This window comes from Salvelinus sp. IW2-2015, linkage group LG27, assembly GCF_002910315.2.
Source record: "Salvelinus sp. IW2-2015 linkage group LG27, ASM291031v2, whole genome shotgun sequence".
Classification (NCBI taxonomy): domain Eukaryota; kingdom Metazoa; phylum Chordata; class Actinopteri; order Salmoniformes; family Salmonidae; genus Salvelinus; species Salvelinus sp. IW2-2015.
Window position 1 is genome coordinate 16,526,210 of NC_036867.1, and position 17,078 is coordinate 16,543,287.

Consider the following 17,078-nt stretch of genomic DNA (forward strand, 5'->3'; position numbering starts at 1 on the left):
TTTATATTCAATTTGAATTCTTGGCCTTTCGGGTCTCTTTGCTTGTTTTGCGATTCAGGATCAGCTTTGCCTTTTAGATCACAATTAATAACGTTACATGCACAAACGGGGGAACTGATACTAGATCAGCACTCCTAGTCTGGCTTGACTCAACTGTATGGATTTGACAGTTTTGTGAACTCCACTAGACGTCATTAGCCCGACATTATGAAGGTGAAGTTCTGATCATGCAGAGGTGAGCTCACCATCTCAATACCTGCATTATTTAAAAGCAACTGCCTCTTTATTGTCACCTTGGGCCTTTTTATCCAGTCTGTGTGTGTGTGCATGTACACTACATTACCAAAAGTATGTGGACACCTACTCGTCGAACATCTCATTCCAAAATCATGGGCATTAATATGGAGTCCCCCCCCCCCTTTGTTGCTACAACAGCCTCCAGGCTTTCCACTAGATGTTGGAACATTTGCTGCGGGGACTGCGGGGAGCATTGGTGAGGTCGGGCACTGATGTTGGGCGATAAGGCCTGGCAGTCGGCATTCCAATTCATCCCAAAGGGGTTCGATAGGGTTGAGGTCAGGGCTCTGTGCAGGCCAGTCAATTTCTTCCACACCGATCTTGACAAACCATTTCTGTATGGAACTCGCTTTGTGCACGGGGGCACACTGTTGCCACAAAGTTGCAAGCACAGAATAATCTAGAATGTCATTGTATGCTGTAGCGTTAAGATTGCCCTTCACTGGAACTAAGGGGCCTAGCCCGAACCATGAAAAACAGCCCCAGACCATAAATCCTCCTCCACCAAACTTTACAGTTGGCACCATAGATTTAGGCAGGTAGCGTTCTCCTGGGTTCCACCAAACCCAGATTTGTCTGTCACATTGCCTGATGGTGAAGCATGATTTGTCACTCCAGAGAACATGTTTCCACTGCTCGAGAGTCAAATGGCGGCGAGTTTTACACCACTCCAGCAGACGCTTGGCATTGTGCATGGTGAATTTAGGTTTGTGTGCGGCTACTCGGCCATGGACACCCATTTTATGAACTCCCGATGAACAGTTTCTATGCTGACGTTGCTGCTAGAGGCAGTTTGGAACTCGGTAGTGAGCGTTGCAACCGAGGACGGTGCCACGTTAAAAGTCCATTCTACTGCCAATGTTTGTCTATGGAAATTGGATGGGTGTGATCGATGTTTTACAGCTGTCAGCAACGGGTGTTGCTGAAATAGCAAAATCCACTAATTTGAAGGGGTGTCCACATACTTTTGTATATATATATATATATAGTGTATTTCTGATGATTGTTAGGTCTTAAGACCAGAGCCAACCCAAATCCACAGGGAATTCACACAGCTGTTTCTGCACTGAATGGATACGACTTTTAGTTGTGCACTATTTGTTTTGATTTCAATACATCATTGATTTCCTATCTCACTGTCCTTTTGTCCAGTCTGGTCCTGCTTATTACCCTAGTCGCTTGGCTGCATGTTGCAGCATGATCCATAACATTTCTACAGCACTCTGTGTTCCAAATGGCACCCTATATCCTATACAGTATAGTGCACTACTTTTGACCAAGGCCCAAAACTACTGCACTTTATAGGGAATAGAGTGCCATTTTGGACACAGCCCTAGTGCTGGGCAGCCTGACCGTACCCTCTTTCATTTGAGTGGTGCTTCACTTCACTAATGGCTGACCCCTGACCTCTGCTCTACATGATGTAAGCTAATGCATGCCAACATCATGCTAGCTACACACACACAGATCCTGACACTGCTGCAGTTTCCCTTTGCCTTCATGTGCAAGCCACCGAATGCTATAGATATAGCTATCTATAATGCTATAGATTGACTTTGTGTAATTCTCAATACATGGCCTCTCACTGTGTGTGTGTGTGTGTGTGTGTGTGTGTGTGTGTGTGTGTGTGTGTGTGTGTGTGTGTGTGTGTGTGTGTGTGTGTGTGTGTGTGTGTGTGTGTGTGTGTGTGTGTGTGTGTGTGTGTCTGTGTGTGTGTGTGTGTGTGTGTGCGTGTGTGTGTGTGTGTGTGTGTGTCTGTCTCATGCAAATATTATGCATTATAATCAGTGTGTGTGTTCCCTAGGCTCCTGTCCTCTTGGCCACCTGCAGTGTGAGAACGGCCAGTGTTTCCATCCAGACAAGAGCTGTGACTTCATAGACGTTTGTGGCGACGGCACCGATGAAAAGGATTGTGGGACTTCCTGCTCTTTCGAGAATGGTCGCTGTGGTTGGAAGAGCTCCCTGGCTGACAACTTTGATTGGGCATTGGGTGTGGGCTCGGTCCAGGGCATAAGACCTCCATTTGACCACACTCTGAAGAATGAGCATGGTAGTGTATTTGTGTATTTCTCTCTGCAATGTCTATGTCAATTCCCCGATATGTGAATTTTTCCACCACTTTTTATAAAAACATGAAACTTGGTACAGTTGCACAGTTTTTGGCTCTGAACAGTTTGGAGCTCTGAGCACAATAAAACATCCTCTTGCCATGGTGGCTGTTTCTCTATCCCACCATAACCGAACAATGTATTTTTTTCTTCATACTATATCTGCTGAACCAAACATGAAAACATAGAATAGAGTCCAATAACATACTTGAATTGATTTGAGGAAGTGTATAAAAGTTAGCTTTTTTACATTCCCTAACTGCTTTGCGAATAAATTATAACCCATATCCCAGAATTTTATAAGATAGTTCGATCACATTTCTTGGCTCAAGATGGACAGGATAGATAAGAAAAAGAACATTCGTAATATTTATGTGTTTTAACATTTGTGTCTGGAATGGAAATTCATAATTTCGTCATAGCAGCTTTGATAGAGATATACATTTGAGCAGAATGAACGCTATGGACGTGTCCCAAATGGCACCCTATTCTTTATAAAGTGCATTCCATACATAGGGCTCTGGTCATTCAATACAGTAGTGTATTGCACCATATAGAGAATAGGATAGGATGCCATTAGGGATGCATCTTCTTCGATGCATCACAGACAAGGTATTGAATGGCTATTCATCTGCAGTATCTTGAGAAGCTTTTGAATTGACTTAGAGCCAAATATATGAATGATTAGACTCTTCCAGTCTGTTGAATGTTCTAGATCACTGACTCACGTTGAATCCAGCATGTTCTTTTTTAACATTGGAGGTTTGATCATTGACTTGGTAAACTTTTCTGTGCCCTCTGTAATGGCAACCACCGAAGGCACCACGGGGCAATTGCAGTGATCGCCACCCCATGACTCTCCCTCGCACCCCTATGACCTCACTGTAATTTGTCATCAGAAGCAAGAACAGTCTGAGGTGGCTATCAATCTGCTTCACACCTCTCTCTCTCTCTCTCTCTCTCTCTTTCTCACCCAGGTCATTTTGTCTATCTGGAAGCTACTCCAGTGGGATTTAAAGGTGATAAGGCTCACATGAAGAGCTCTGTGTGGAAGGAGTCCAGTGCCACCTGCAAGCTCACCTTCTGGTACTACATTTCCCACAAAGCATCAGGCACCATCCGCTTACTGGTCAAGGTACAAATGTTATTTTACTTCTTGTTGAGGTATGGACATAATATGGAATAGTATACAGTTGAAGTAGGAAGTTTACATACACCTTAGCCAAATACATTTTATCTCAGTTTCTCACAATTCCTGATATTTAATCCTAGTAAAAATGTCCCTGTCTTAGATCAGTTAGGATCACCACTTTATTTTAAGAATGTTAAATGTCAGAATAATAGTAGAGAGAATTATTTATTTCAGCTTTTATTTATTTCATCACATTCCCAGTGGGTCAGAAGTTTACATACACTCAATTAGTATTTGGTAGAGTTGCCTTTAAATTGTTTAACTTGGGTCAAATGTTTCGGACAAGCTTCCCACAATAAGTTGGGTGAATTTTGGCCCATTCCTCCTGACAGAGCTGGTGTAACTGAGTCAGGTTTGTAGGCTTCCTTCCACGCACACACTTTTTCAGTTCTGCTCACAAATGTTCTATAGGATTGAGGTCAGGGCTTTGTGATGGCCCTTCCAATACCTTAACTTCGTTGTCCTTAAGCCATTTTGCCACACCTTTGGAAGTATACTTGGGGTCATTGTCCATTTGGAAGACCCATTTGCGACCAAGCTTTAACTTCCTGACGGATGTCTTGAGATGTTGCTTCAATATATCCACATAATTTTCAAGCCTCATGATGCCATCTATTTTGTGAAGTGCACCAGTCCCTCCTGCAGCAAAGCACCCCCACAACATTATATTTTTCTAAACCTCAACTTCAAAATAGTCTCCTGCAACCCGCCTCACCCAATGTGGTATGGATCTGTTTTTCTAAAGTATTTTTACATACCTCGGAACCAGAATCCCCCAAAAGAAGCTAGCCAGCTCACTAGCTACTAGCTAGTAGTCAGCTAACCACTGCTAGCGGTCATCAGCTAACCTTTAGCTCGGAAAGCTCTCGCCAGATTGTACAACGCGACTCAAACCAGAGCATACCGGACCTATTTTCTCTCCATATCCCCGGATTCCTACTGCAAGCTCTGAACCTTGTCTTTGTGCGGAATTGTTTATTGTAAGTGCATGTGCGCGTTTTCTCTGGTGCGCGACGGGTGTTGTACCGATTTGTTTGTGGTTCTGGTTACCGGTGGTTTTATGAATAAAACTGCTCCATTGATTACCAAGTTTTGCTCTCCTGCGCCTGACTTCCCTGCCGCCAGTTACGCACTCCCTTACACACATTAAGCATCTCCAATCCAAAATTAAATCTAGAATCAGCTTCCTATTTCGCAACAAAGCCTCCTTCACTCACGCTGCCAAACATACCCTCGTAAAACTGACCAACCTACCGATCCTCGACTTTGGCGATGTCATTTACAAAATAGCCTCCAACACTCTACTCAACAAATTGGATGCAGTCTATCACAGTGCCATCCGTTTTGTCACCAAAGCCCCATATACTACCCACCACTGCGACCTGTACGCTCTCGTTGGCTGGACCTCGCTTAATACTTGCCTCCAAACCCACTGGCTCCAGGTCATCTACAAGTCTCTGCTAGGTAAATCCCCGCCTTATCTCAGCTCACTGGTCACCATAGCAGCACCCACCCTTAGCACGCGCTCCAGCAGGTATATCTCACTTGTCACCCCCAAAGCCAATTCTTCCTTTGGCCGCCTTTCCTTCCAGTTCTCTGCTGCCAATGACTGGAACGAACTGCAAAAATCACTGACTGGAGACTTATATCTCCATATATCACTAGCTTTAAGCACCAGCTGTCAGAGCAGCTCACAGATCACTGCACCTGTACATAGCCCATCTGTAAATGGCCCATCCAACTACCTCAACCCCATACTGTATTTATTTATTTATCTTGCTCCTTTGCACCCCAGTATCTCTACTTGCACATTGATCTTCTGCACATCTACCATTCCAGTGTTTAATTGCTATATTGTAATTACTTCGCCACGATGGCCTATTTATTGCCTTACCTCACTTATCCTACCTCATTTGTAAACACCTCATGGTGTTTATACTTGCGTACTATTGTTTGTACAGATGAACGTGGTACCTTCAGGCGTTTGGAAATAGCTCCCAAGGATGAACCAGACTTGTGGAGGTCTGCAATTTTTTTTCTGAGGTTTTAGCTGATTTCTTTTGATTTTCCCATGATGTCAAGGAAAGAGGCACTGAGTTTGAAGGTAGGCCTTGAAATACATCAACAAATACACCTCCAATTGACTCAAATTATTTCAATTAGCCTATCAGAAGCTTCTAAAGCCATGACATCCTTTTCTGGAATTTTCCAAGCTGCTTAAAGGCACAGTCAACTAGTGTATGTAAACTTCTGACCCACTGGAATTGTGATACTGAATTATAAGTAAAATAATCTGTCTGTTAACAATTGTTGGAAAAATGACTTGTGTCATGCACAAAGTAGATGTCCTAACCGACTTGCCAAAACTATAGTTTGTTAACAAGAAATGTGTGGAGTGGTTTAAAAACGAGTTTTAATGACTCCAACCTAAGTTTATGTAAACTTCCGACTTCAACTCTATGTGCATTTACATTGAATGCCCTGGTCTGGGAAGACCAGGGCAAACCCACCCCACCATCTGGGCCGGGGGTACACCAGCACCCCTGCCAGCTCCGCTTGTTAAGCAGACCCACCATCATTTTTCTTTTTCTTGACTGTGTGTTTGACTTGCAAGTTGTTGCTGTGTGTTTTTTAAAATCGTTTTGCCATTGTAGGGTTCTCTTGTTTCGTGCTGTGCATTGTTTGTTTACTCTCAAACATGATTAAACTTGGCAAGGTAGTGCTCAAGGTTAAGGTGCAAACAATTCTTTAGATCAGCAGGTTTGTGAGTGTCTGTGTGTGTGATACTCTGTTGTTTAGCTACGGCAGTGTACAGGCCATGCATGTTGAGCATACCCACGCACGCAAACACACACACTGTTCTGTGCGTTAGCGTACACGTGTGGTACTGTGTGTATGTGTGCTTGACACCGTGTGTGTGAGCGTGCACAAATGGTTCCCTGTGTGTGTGAGCTTGCACACACAGCAAGAACCATTCTGTGCAATTTGCAAAGCAGGTCAGGAAGTCATCATGTAAATTTCAGCAAAGCCTCTTATCCCTCTTCTAGCAGCAAGGGGTGGTATCCCACCTACAGGAATTAGCATTTCATTAAGCTTCCCCTGATAAAGGAGGCGACTGTTATGCTAATAACCCAGATAATGCCTTATGCAAGAAACTGGACTGCCTGCGGTAACACTAGCTAGCGTAACAGAGCTCATGGTGCATGGTGAGTGTGTAAGAGAGAGAGCTACAGGCGATGAGGGCAAAATGGCACCCTATTTACTACATGTATATAGTGCCTGGTTAAAAGTAGTGCACTATACAGGGAATTGGGTGCATTTGAGATGCACCTAAGGAGTCCAATGCACCAGAGCCTGAAGCTAACCGTGCCTTGTCAGAGGTTGGTTGCTAAGGGGATGGATGTTTAGAAATGATTTAAACTCCCACAACATCAATTTTTGGCAATGGTGTCATCTCTGTGATTACACTAGATGACTGTAATAAGTTAAAATAACAGAATTTAATCATCTGTTTTCACAGAAATGTGCCTTGCATCATAAAAAAGCCATTACAGGATATAAAAAACAGCAACAGACACGTAATAAAAAAACATATGGGGACAGGGGACTGTACACGTGCAGTGACAGAAGGGACGGTCAACATTATTCACATCACAGATCGGGAATCACATATGGGTCTGTGAATTGCAGTACCATATAATGTGGTAATGTGCTGTGTACATTATTTCATTGTACTAACCCCACTCATTTAACTGAGCTGCATTGCTTGGTTTTTATCCCACCATGCACCACTCATAGGATAGTGCAGACTGCTGGGGTAATATTTGTCATAGTGCTGGACCTGGGATTTTTTTTCTCCACTTTACTGAACCATTTATGAAATGACCGAGGGGGGGGAGACAGGCAGGTGACAGTAACATATTAAAGAGTTGGAACTGGGATTGAACCCCGGCCTTTGTTGAGGAGACGAGTGTAAATGTGTCTAAGCCATGAGCATTACTGCGAGACAGCGTACTGTGCACAATTGGACCTTGAATTTGACCCCAACCCGCTGACTGTTTGATTGGACTGTGACCTGTGGAGTGGCAGCTTGACATGTAGGATCTTCGGGAGATGTGCTGATTACTTTACATATCGCCCTCTTTCATGTAGACGGAACATGACCTTTCTGAAAGGTCACTGTCGTGATGGAGGTGTGGGGACAAAATGTCACACGTGATCATGGACATGAGTTCTAAGTTAATAGTAGTATCAGATCAGAGTGGGAGAAAAAGGGAGTCATGGCGGGCCATGTATTAATGTAGATGTAGTGTGTGTGTGTCTGTGTATGCGACCGAGCGACACTCTGACCTCTTTGTCACTGTGTTCGTAGGAAGTATGAGGAGCAAGGGCAGCTCTAGTCTGTACAGGCCAAGTTGAGAGGACACGCACACACACACACACACACACACACACACACACACACACTGCTCTGTGTGCTGTGGATATTGGCTAAATCGTCAAAGACCCCAACCACCCAAGCCATAGACTATTTTCTTTCCTACCGCATGGCAGAAGGTACCAGCGCATCAAGTCTGACACCAACAGGCTGTTGAACAGCTTCTATCCCCCAAGCAAAACAACTGAATAGCTAACAAAATAGCTACACAGACCGAGTTTACCTTGTTCTTTATTGACCTTTTATTAGTCTCTATGCACAATCACAGGGCCCTACACACTCACAAATAAATCAAATCAAATCAAAATTTTATTAGTCACATACACATGGTTAGCAGATGTTAATGCGAGTGTAAGCGAAATGCTTGTGCTTCTAGTTCCGACAATGCAGTAATAACCAACAAGTAATCTAACCTAACAATTCCACAACTCCTACCTTATACACACACACAAGTGTAAAGGGATAAAGAATATGTACATAAGATATATGAATGAGTGGTGGTACAGAACGGCATGGCAAGATGCAGTAGATGGTATAGAGTACGGTATATACATTGAGATGAGTACTGTAGGGTATGTAACACTAAAGTGGCATAGTTTAAAGTGGCTAGTGGTACATGTATTACATAAGATGGCAAGATGCAGTAGATGATATAGAGTAAGTCTATATACATATGGATGGGTAATGTGGGTATGAAAACATTATTTTAAGTGGCATTGTTTTAAAGTGGCTAGTGGTACATTTTTACATAATTTCCATCAATTCCCATTTTTAAAGTGGCTGGAGTTGAGTCGTATGTTGCAGCGGCCGCTAAATGTTAGTGGTGGCTGTTTAACAGTCTGATGGCCTTGAGATAGAAGCTGTTTTTCAGTCTCTCGGTCCTGCTTTGATGCACCTGTACTGACCTCGCCTTCTGGATGATAGCGGGGTGAACAGGCAGTGGCTTGGGTGGTTGTTGTCCTTGATGATCTTTATGGCCTTCCTGTGACAATCGGGTGGTGTAGGTGTCCTGTAGGCAGGTAGTTTGCCCCGGTGGTGCGTTCTGCGACGCTCACTACCTCTGGAGACCTTCGGTTGTGGGCGGAGCAGTTGCCGTACCAGGCGGTGATACAGCCCGACAGGATGCTCTCGATTGTGCATCTGTAGAAGTTTGTGAGTGCTTTTGGTGACAAGCCGATTTCTTCAGCCTCCTGAGGTTGAAGAGGCGCTGCTGCGCCTCTCTTCACAACGCTGTCTGTGTGGGTGGACCAAATTCAATTTGTCCGTGATGTGTACACCGAGGAACTTAACTTTCCACCTTCTCCACTACTGACCCGTCGATGTGGATAGGGGGGTGCTCCCTCTGCTGTTTCCTGAAGTCCACAATCATCTCCTTTGTTTTGTTGACGTTGAGTGTGAGGTTATTTTCCTGACACCAACTCCGAGGGCCCTCACCTCCTCCTGTAGGCTCTCGTCGTTGTTGGTAATCAGCCTACCATTGTAGTGTCATCCGCAAACTTGATGATTGAGTTGGAGGCGTGCATGGCCACGCAGTCGTGGTGACACGGGAGTACAGGAGAGGGCTCAGAACGCACCCTTGTGGGGCCCAGTGTTGAGGATCAGCGGGGTGGAGATGTTGTTACCTACCCTCACCACCTGGGGGCGGCCCGTCAGGAAGTCCAGGACCCGTTGCACAGGGCGGGGTCGAGACCCAGGGTCTCGAGCTTGATGACGAGTTTGGAGGGTACTATGGTGTTAAATGCTGAGCTGTAATCGATGAACAGCATTCTCACATGGGTATTCTCTTGTCCAGATGGGTTAGGGCAGTGTGCAGTGTGGTTGCGATTGCGTCGTCTGTGGACCTATTGGGTCGGTAAGCAAATTGGAGTGGGTCTAGGGTGTCCGGTAGGGTGGAGGTGATATGGTCCTTGACTAGTCCTCAAAGCACTTCATGATGACGGAAGTGAGTGCTACGGGGCGGTAGTCGTTCAGCTCAGTTACCTTAGCTTTCTTGGGACGGAACAATGGTGGCCCTCTTGAAGCATGTGGGAACAGCAGACTGGGATAAGGATTGATTGAATATGTCCGTACAACACACAGCCAGCTGGTCTGCGCATGCTCTGAGGACGCGGCTGGGAATGCCGTCTGGGCCTGCAGCCTTGCGAGGGTTAACACGTTTAAAATGTTTTACTCACTCGGCTGCAGTGAAGGAGAGCCGCAGGTTTGGTGGGGGCCGTGTCAGTGGCACTGTATTGTCCTCAAAGCGGGAAAAAAGTTGTTTAGCCTGTCTGGGAGCAAGACATCCTGGTCCGCGACGGGGCTGGTTTTCTTTTTGTAATCCGTGATTGACTGTAGACCCTGCACATACCTCTTGTGTCTGAGCTGTTGATTGCGACTCGATTTTGTCTCTGTACTGGGACTTAGCCTGTTTGATTGCCTTGCGGAGAGAATAGCTACACTGTTTGTATTCGGTCATGCTTCCGGTCACTTGCCCTGGTTAAAGAGCAGTGGTTCGTGCTTTCAGTTTCACGCGAATGCTGCCGTCAATCCACGGTTTCTGGTTTGGGAATGTTTTAATCGTTGCTGTGGGTACGACATCGTCAATGCGCACTTCCTAATGAACTCGCTCACCGAATCAGCATATTCGTCAATATTTGTTGTTGGACGCAATGCGGAACATATTTCCAATCCGCGTGATCGACGCAGTCTTGAAGCGTGGATTCAGATTGGTCGACAGCGTTGAACAGACCTGAGCGCGGGAGCTTGTTGTTTAGTTTTCTGTTTGTAGGCTGGAATCAACAATGGAGTCGTGGTCAGCTTTTCCGAAAGGGGGCGGGGGAGGGCCTTATTGCGTCGTGGGAAATTAGTATAACAATGATCTAGGGTTTTCCCAGCCCTGGTAGCACAATCGATATGCTGATAGAATTTAGGGAGTTTTGTTTTTGATTAGCCTTGTTAAATCCCCAGCTACGATGAATGCAGCCTCAGGTGTGTGGTTTCCAGTTTACAAAGAGTCAGATAAAGTTTGTTCAGGCCATCGATGTGTCTGCTTGGGGGGATATATACGGCTGTGATTTGATTGAAGAGAATTCCTTGGTAGATAATGCGGTCGCATTTGATTGTGAGGAGTTCTAGATCAGGTGAACAGAATGACTGAGTTCCTGTGTGTTGTTATGATGATCACACCACGTCTCGTTAATCATAAGGCATACCCCCCGCCCCTCTTCTTACCAGAAAGTGTTTGTTTCTGTCGGCGCGATGCATGAAGAAACCAGCCTGGCTGCACCGACTCCGTTAGCGTCTCTTGAGTTAGCCATGTTTCCGTGAAGCAGAGCACGTTGCAATCCCTGATGTCTCTCTGGAATGCTACCCGTGCTCGAGTTTCATCAACCTTATTGTCAAGAGACTGGACATTGGCGAGTAGTATGCTAGGGAGTGGAGGCGATGTGCCCGTCTCCGAAGCCTGACCACGGACCCGGCTCGTTTTCCCCCTTTTACGGCGTCGCACAGGGTCGCCGGCTGGGATCAGATCCATTGTATTGGGTGGAAGGCAAAACACTGGATCCGTTTCGGGAAAGTCATATTCCTGGTAGGAACYATGATGAGTTGACGTTAATCGTATATTCAGTAGTTCCTCCCGACTGTATGTAATGAAACCTAAGATTACCTGGGGTACCGATGTAAGAAATAACACATAAAAAAGCAAAATACTGCATATTTTCCAAGGAACGCGAAGCGAGGCGGCCATCTCTTTCCGGCGCCGGATGTTACACCCACTGTCACTCCAACACACACACAAACACTCACTTCATCATTTGCTCACTCACACATAATATGCACATACATTTATACTGACTCTACACACTTGCACACACACTCACATACAAGCTGCTGCTACTCTGTTTATCTTGTATCCTGTAGCCTAGTCACCTTAACTCTAAACAGTACCAGTCAAAAGTTTGGAAACACCTACCTATTCAAGGGTTTTTCTTAATTTTTCACATTGTAGAATAATAGTAAAGACATAAACTATGAAATAAAACATATGTAATCATGTAGTAACCAAAAAAGTGTTAAACAAGTCTAAATATATTTTATATTTGAGATTCTTCAAAGTAGCCACCCTTTGCCTTGATGACAACTTTGCACACTCTTGGCATTTTCTCAACCAGCTTCATGAGGTWGTCACCTGGAATGCATTTCAATTAACAGGTGTGCTTTGTCAAGTTAAATTGAGGAATTTCTTTCCTTCTTAATGCGTTTGAGCCAATCAGTTGTGTTGTGACAAGGTAGGGGGGGGTATACAGAGATAGCCCTATTTGGTAAAAGACCAAGTCCATATTATGGCAAGAAGAGCTCCAATAAGCAAAGAGAAACAACAGTCCATCATTACTTTAAGACATGAAGGTCAGTCAATGCGGAAAATGTCAAGAACTTTGACCGTTTCTTCAAGTGCAGTCACAAAAACCAACAAGCGCTATGACAAAATTGCCCGCCACAGTTAAGGAAGACCCAGAGTTACCTCTGCTGCAGAGGATAAGTTCATTAGAGTTACCAGCCTCAAAAATTGCAGCCCAAATAAATGCTTCGGAGTTCAAGTAGCAGACACGTCTCAACATCAAGTGTTCAGAGGAGATTGCGTGAATCAGGCCTTCATGATCGAATTGCTGCAAAGAAACCACTACTAAAGGACACCAATAATAAGAGACTTGCTTGGGCCAAGAAACACGAGCAATGGACATTAGACCGGTGGAAATATGTCCTTTGGTCTGATGAGTCCAAATTTGCGATTTTTGGTTCCAACCGTCGTGTCTTTGTGAGACGCAGAGTAGGTGAATGGATGATTTCCACAGCATGGAGGAGGAAGTGTGATGGTGTGGGGGTGCTTTGGTGTTGACACTGCCAATTTTTTATTTAGAATTCAAGGCACACTTAACTAGCATGGCTATCACAGCATTCTGCAGCGATACGCCATCCCATCTGGTTTGAGCTTAGTGGGACTATCATTTGTTTTTCAACAGGACAATGACCCAAAACACACCTCCAGGCTGTGTAAGGGCTATTTGACCAAGAAGGAGAGTGATAGGTGGCTGCATCAGATGACTTGGCCTCCACAATCACCCAACCTCAACCCATTTGAGATGGTTTGGGATGAGTTGGACCTCAGAGTGAAGGAAAGGTAGCCAACAAGTGCTCAGCATATGTGGGAACTCCTTCAAGACTGTTGGAAAAGCATTCCAGGTGAAGCTGGTTGAGAGAATGCCAAGAGTGTGCAACACTGTCAAGGCAAAGGGTGGCTACTTTGAAGAAATATATATTGAATGGTTTAACACTTTTTTTGGTTACTACATGATTCCATGTGTGTTATTTCATAGTTTTAATGTCTTCACTATTATTCTACAATGTAGAAAATATGAAAAACCCTTGAATGAGGTAAGTCTGTCCAAACTTTTGACTGGTACTGTACCTCCATCACTTCAGTATCCCTGCACATGTAAATATAGTATTGGAACTCAGTTTTTAAATATTTCCTTTAAATAGTATGCTTAATTACTGTGTGTATTTCTTATTATTTTTTGGTGTGTTTTTTTCCCTTTTACTAATGCATTGTTATTGATTATTGCATTGTTGGGCTGTGACTTTGCAAGAAAGGCATTTAACTGTACTTGTGCATGTGACATTAAAACTTAGGTAATGGCCTAAGCCATTCTGAAGGACACAGTGTAATATGAACAGAGAGGTGGTCTTCAAAGGTGTTTGCAGAACAAAGGGAACTAACTGAACTGCAATTATGACTCAGGAGTCCTTGATGGGTAGGTAGGAGGGTGAACTGCATATACCTGGCCTTAATCACTAAACACTTTTCCTCTGAATTTACAGTGCCTTCAGAAATGATCAACACGGTTGACTTGTTCCACATTTTGTTCTGTTACGGCCTGAATTTAAAATGTATTCAATTGTGATTTTGTGTCACTGGCCTACACACAATACCCCATAATGTCAAAGTGGAATTATGTTTTTAGATTTTTTTACAAATTCATTTAAAATGAGCTGAAATGTCTTGCTATTACCCCTTTGTTCTTGCAAGCCTAAATCAGTTCAGGAGTAAAATTGTGCTTAACAAGTCACATAATAGGTTGCACGGTCTCTGTGTGCAATAGTGTTAACATGATTTTTTTAATGACTACCTCATTTTTTGTACCCCACGCATACAATTATCTGTAAGGTCCCGCAGTCGAGTAGAGAATTTCAAACACAGTTTAAACCACAAAGACCAGGGTATCAGATGCAGAGAAGACCCAGATGCAGACAGGTAGAGTCACAGATGTTTACTGACCCAAACAGGGGGCAGGCAAAAGACAGGTCAAACGCAGGGAGAGGTCCGTAATCCAGGTCAGATTCAATAAGGTGCAGAACAGCAGACAGGCTCGGGGTCAGGACAGGCAGAGGTTCTTTATCGGGTCAGAGTCAGGCAGGTAAAGAACAGCAGGCAGGCCCAGGATCAGAGTAGGCAGAATGGTCAGAACCAGGGAAACAGAACTTGAGAAAGCAGGGAGAAGGGAAACCACGCTGGTAAGACCTGACAAGACGAACTGGCAACAGACAAACAGAGAACACAAGTGTAAATACACTGTGGATAATGGGGAAGATGGGCGAGACCTGGAGGGGGTGAAGACAAGCACAAAGACAGGTGAAACAGATCAGGGTGACACGGGGAGGTTTTCCTACACCTCGCAAAGAAGGGCACCTATTAGTAGATGAGCAAAACATTTAAAAAGCAGACATTGAATATCCCTTTGAGCATGGTGAAGTTCTGAATTACACTTTGGATGATGTATCAATACACCCAGTAACTACAAAGTTGTCGGAGAGGAAGGAAACCATGAAGCCAATGCTGACTTTAACACAGTTACAGAGTTTAATGGTTGTGATGGAAGAAAACTAAGGATGGATCAACAACATTGGAGTTACTCCACAATACTAACCTAAATGACAGAGAGAAAAGAAAGAAGCCTGAACAGAATAAAAATATTCCAAAACATGCATCCTGTTCGCAACAAGGCACTAAAGTAAAACTGTAAAAAATTACCTAAAACTTTATGTCCTGAATACAAAGCGTTATGTTTGGGGCAAATCCAACATAACACATCACTGAGTACCGCTCTTCATATTTTCAAGTATGGTGGTAGTTGCATCATGTTATGGGTATTATTGTCATCAGCAAACACTAGGGAGTTTTTTTAGGATACAAATAAATGGAATAGCGCTAAGCAGAGGCAAAATCCTAGAGGAAAACCTGGTTCAGTCTGCTTTCCAACAGACACTGGGAGACAAATTCACCATTGAGCAGGACAATAACCTAAAACACAAGGCCAAATATATACTGGAGTTGCTTACCAAGACAACATTGAATGTTCTTGAGTTGCCTAGTTACAGTTTTGACTTAAATCGGCTTGAAAATCTGTGGCAAGACTTGAAAATGGCTGTCTAGCAATGATTAAACAACCAACTTGACAGAGCTTGAAGAATTTGAAGAAGAATGTGCAAATATTGTACAATCCAGGTGTGCAAAGCTCTTAGACTTACCCAGAAAGGGGATGAATGTTTTTAATCAAGATATAGCATTGTTTTTTTATATATATATTATTTTACAAATGTTAGAATGTTTTTGTATACATTGACAGAGTATTTTGTGTAGATTGGACAAAAACATTTAAATCCATATTAATCTAACACAACAAAATGTGGGAAAAGTCAAGGGGTGTGAATACTTTCTGAAGGCACTGTAATTTCTATTCCGTAGAGCTGTCTATTCATATCAGGATGGGTCATTTCTGAGCAATCTATTAGGTTTAAGGTAAGTCCCAAGTGCAGACTGTGTGGAAGTAACAATGTTTATTGTAACAGGGGCAGGCAAACGACAGGTCAAGGCAGGCAGGGGTCGATAATCCAGAGTAGTGGGGCCAAGGTACAGGACGGCAGGCAGGCCCAGGGTCAGGTCAGGCAGAGGTCGGTAATCCAGAGAAAGGGCAAAGGTACAGGATGGCAGGCAGGCTCAGGGCAGGCAGAGGTCGGTAATCCAGAGAAGGGGCCAAGGTACAGGACGGCAGGCAGGCCCAGGGTCAGGTCAGGCAGAGGTCGGTAATCCAGAGAAAGGGCGAAGGTACAGGATGGCAGGCAGGCTCAGGGCAGGCAGAGGTCGGTAATCCAGAAAGGGGGCAAAGGTACAGGATGGCAGGCAGGCGGGCTCGGAGTCAGGACAGGCAGGGGTCAAAACCAGGAGGGCAAGAAAAGAAAAGCGAGACTGGAAAAAGCAGGCGCTGAGACACAAAACACTGGTAGGCTTGAACAAACAAGACAAACTGGCACAGACAGACAGAAAACACAAGTAAAAATACCCAGGGGATAAGTGGAGAATATGGGCGACACCTGGAGGGGGCGTGGAGACAAGCACAAGGACAGGTGAAACAGATCAGGGCGTGACAGCAATCAGTCCTGATCAGACTTCTCTATCAATGGCTCAGCCCACCGGGAGGGAACAGAAATACTCTAGGCAGTCTGTGACACTGGGCCTGTCCCAAACGTAGTGCATTAATTTTGGCCAGAGTCCTATGGGTCAAAAGTAGGGCACTATGTAGGGAATGGGTTGCCATTTGGGATGCAGCATTTGAATCTGAGCTGTTAGGAGGTATGGTATAAGATAGAAACACGGTGACACATTTCTCTCAATCACTTAATCCTCAAACAGAGAACAGAAAAAAACATAATGCACTCTGATTTGAAGGTGAGCCGACAACCAAACAGCTGCCAGCAGCCCCGTAAAATGAAAAGCCCATGAATATAAATGGGATTTCAGCTTAGCAGGACATTTAATATAATAGTACGTTATTAGGGAGATTTTAATGGCGATTGCAACTTTCCCCTGTCCGTTTAGGCTACTGCGACTGTCATCAAATGTGATCAAATGATGCCAATGATACATTTATGTAAATGTCTACCTGGCCTCGTTATGCATAGTGGATTTTGCGGGTTGCGCTGTGGCGACTGGGAACTCTTTTGAATG

General features: G+C 44.3%; 1 protein-coding gene across 1 annotated transcript in view; it reads left to right on the forward strand.

Moving 5' to 3' along the window:
- Positions 1-17,078, forward strand: part of malrd1 (MAM and LDL receptor class A domain containing 1) — a 118,782-nt gene that overhangs the window by 61,343 nt on the left and 40,361 nt on the right. The window contains exons 20-21 of the mRNA XM_070435448.1: positions 2,102-2,347; positions 3,383-3,540. Of these exons, the coding sequence (XP_070291549.1) occupies positions 2,102-2,347; positions 3,383-3,540 (404 nt within the window). The remainder of the gene's footprint in view (positions 1-2,101; positions 2,348-3,382; positions 3,541-17,078) is intronic.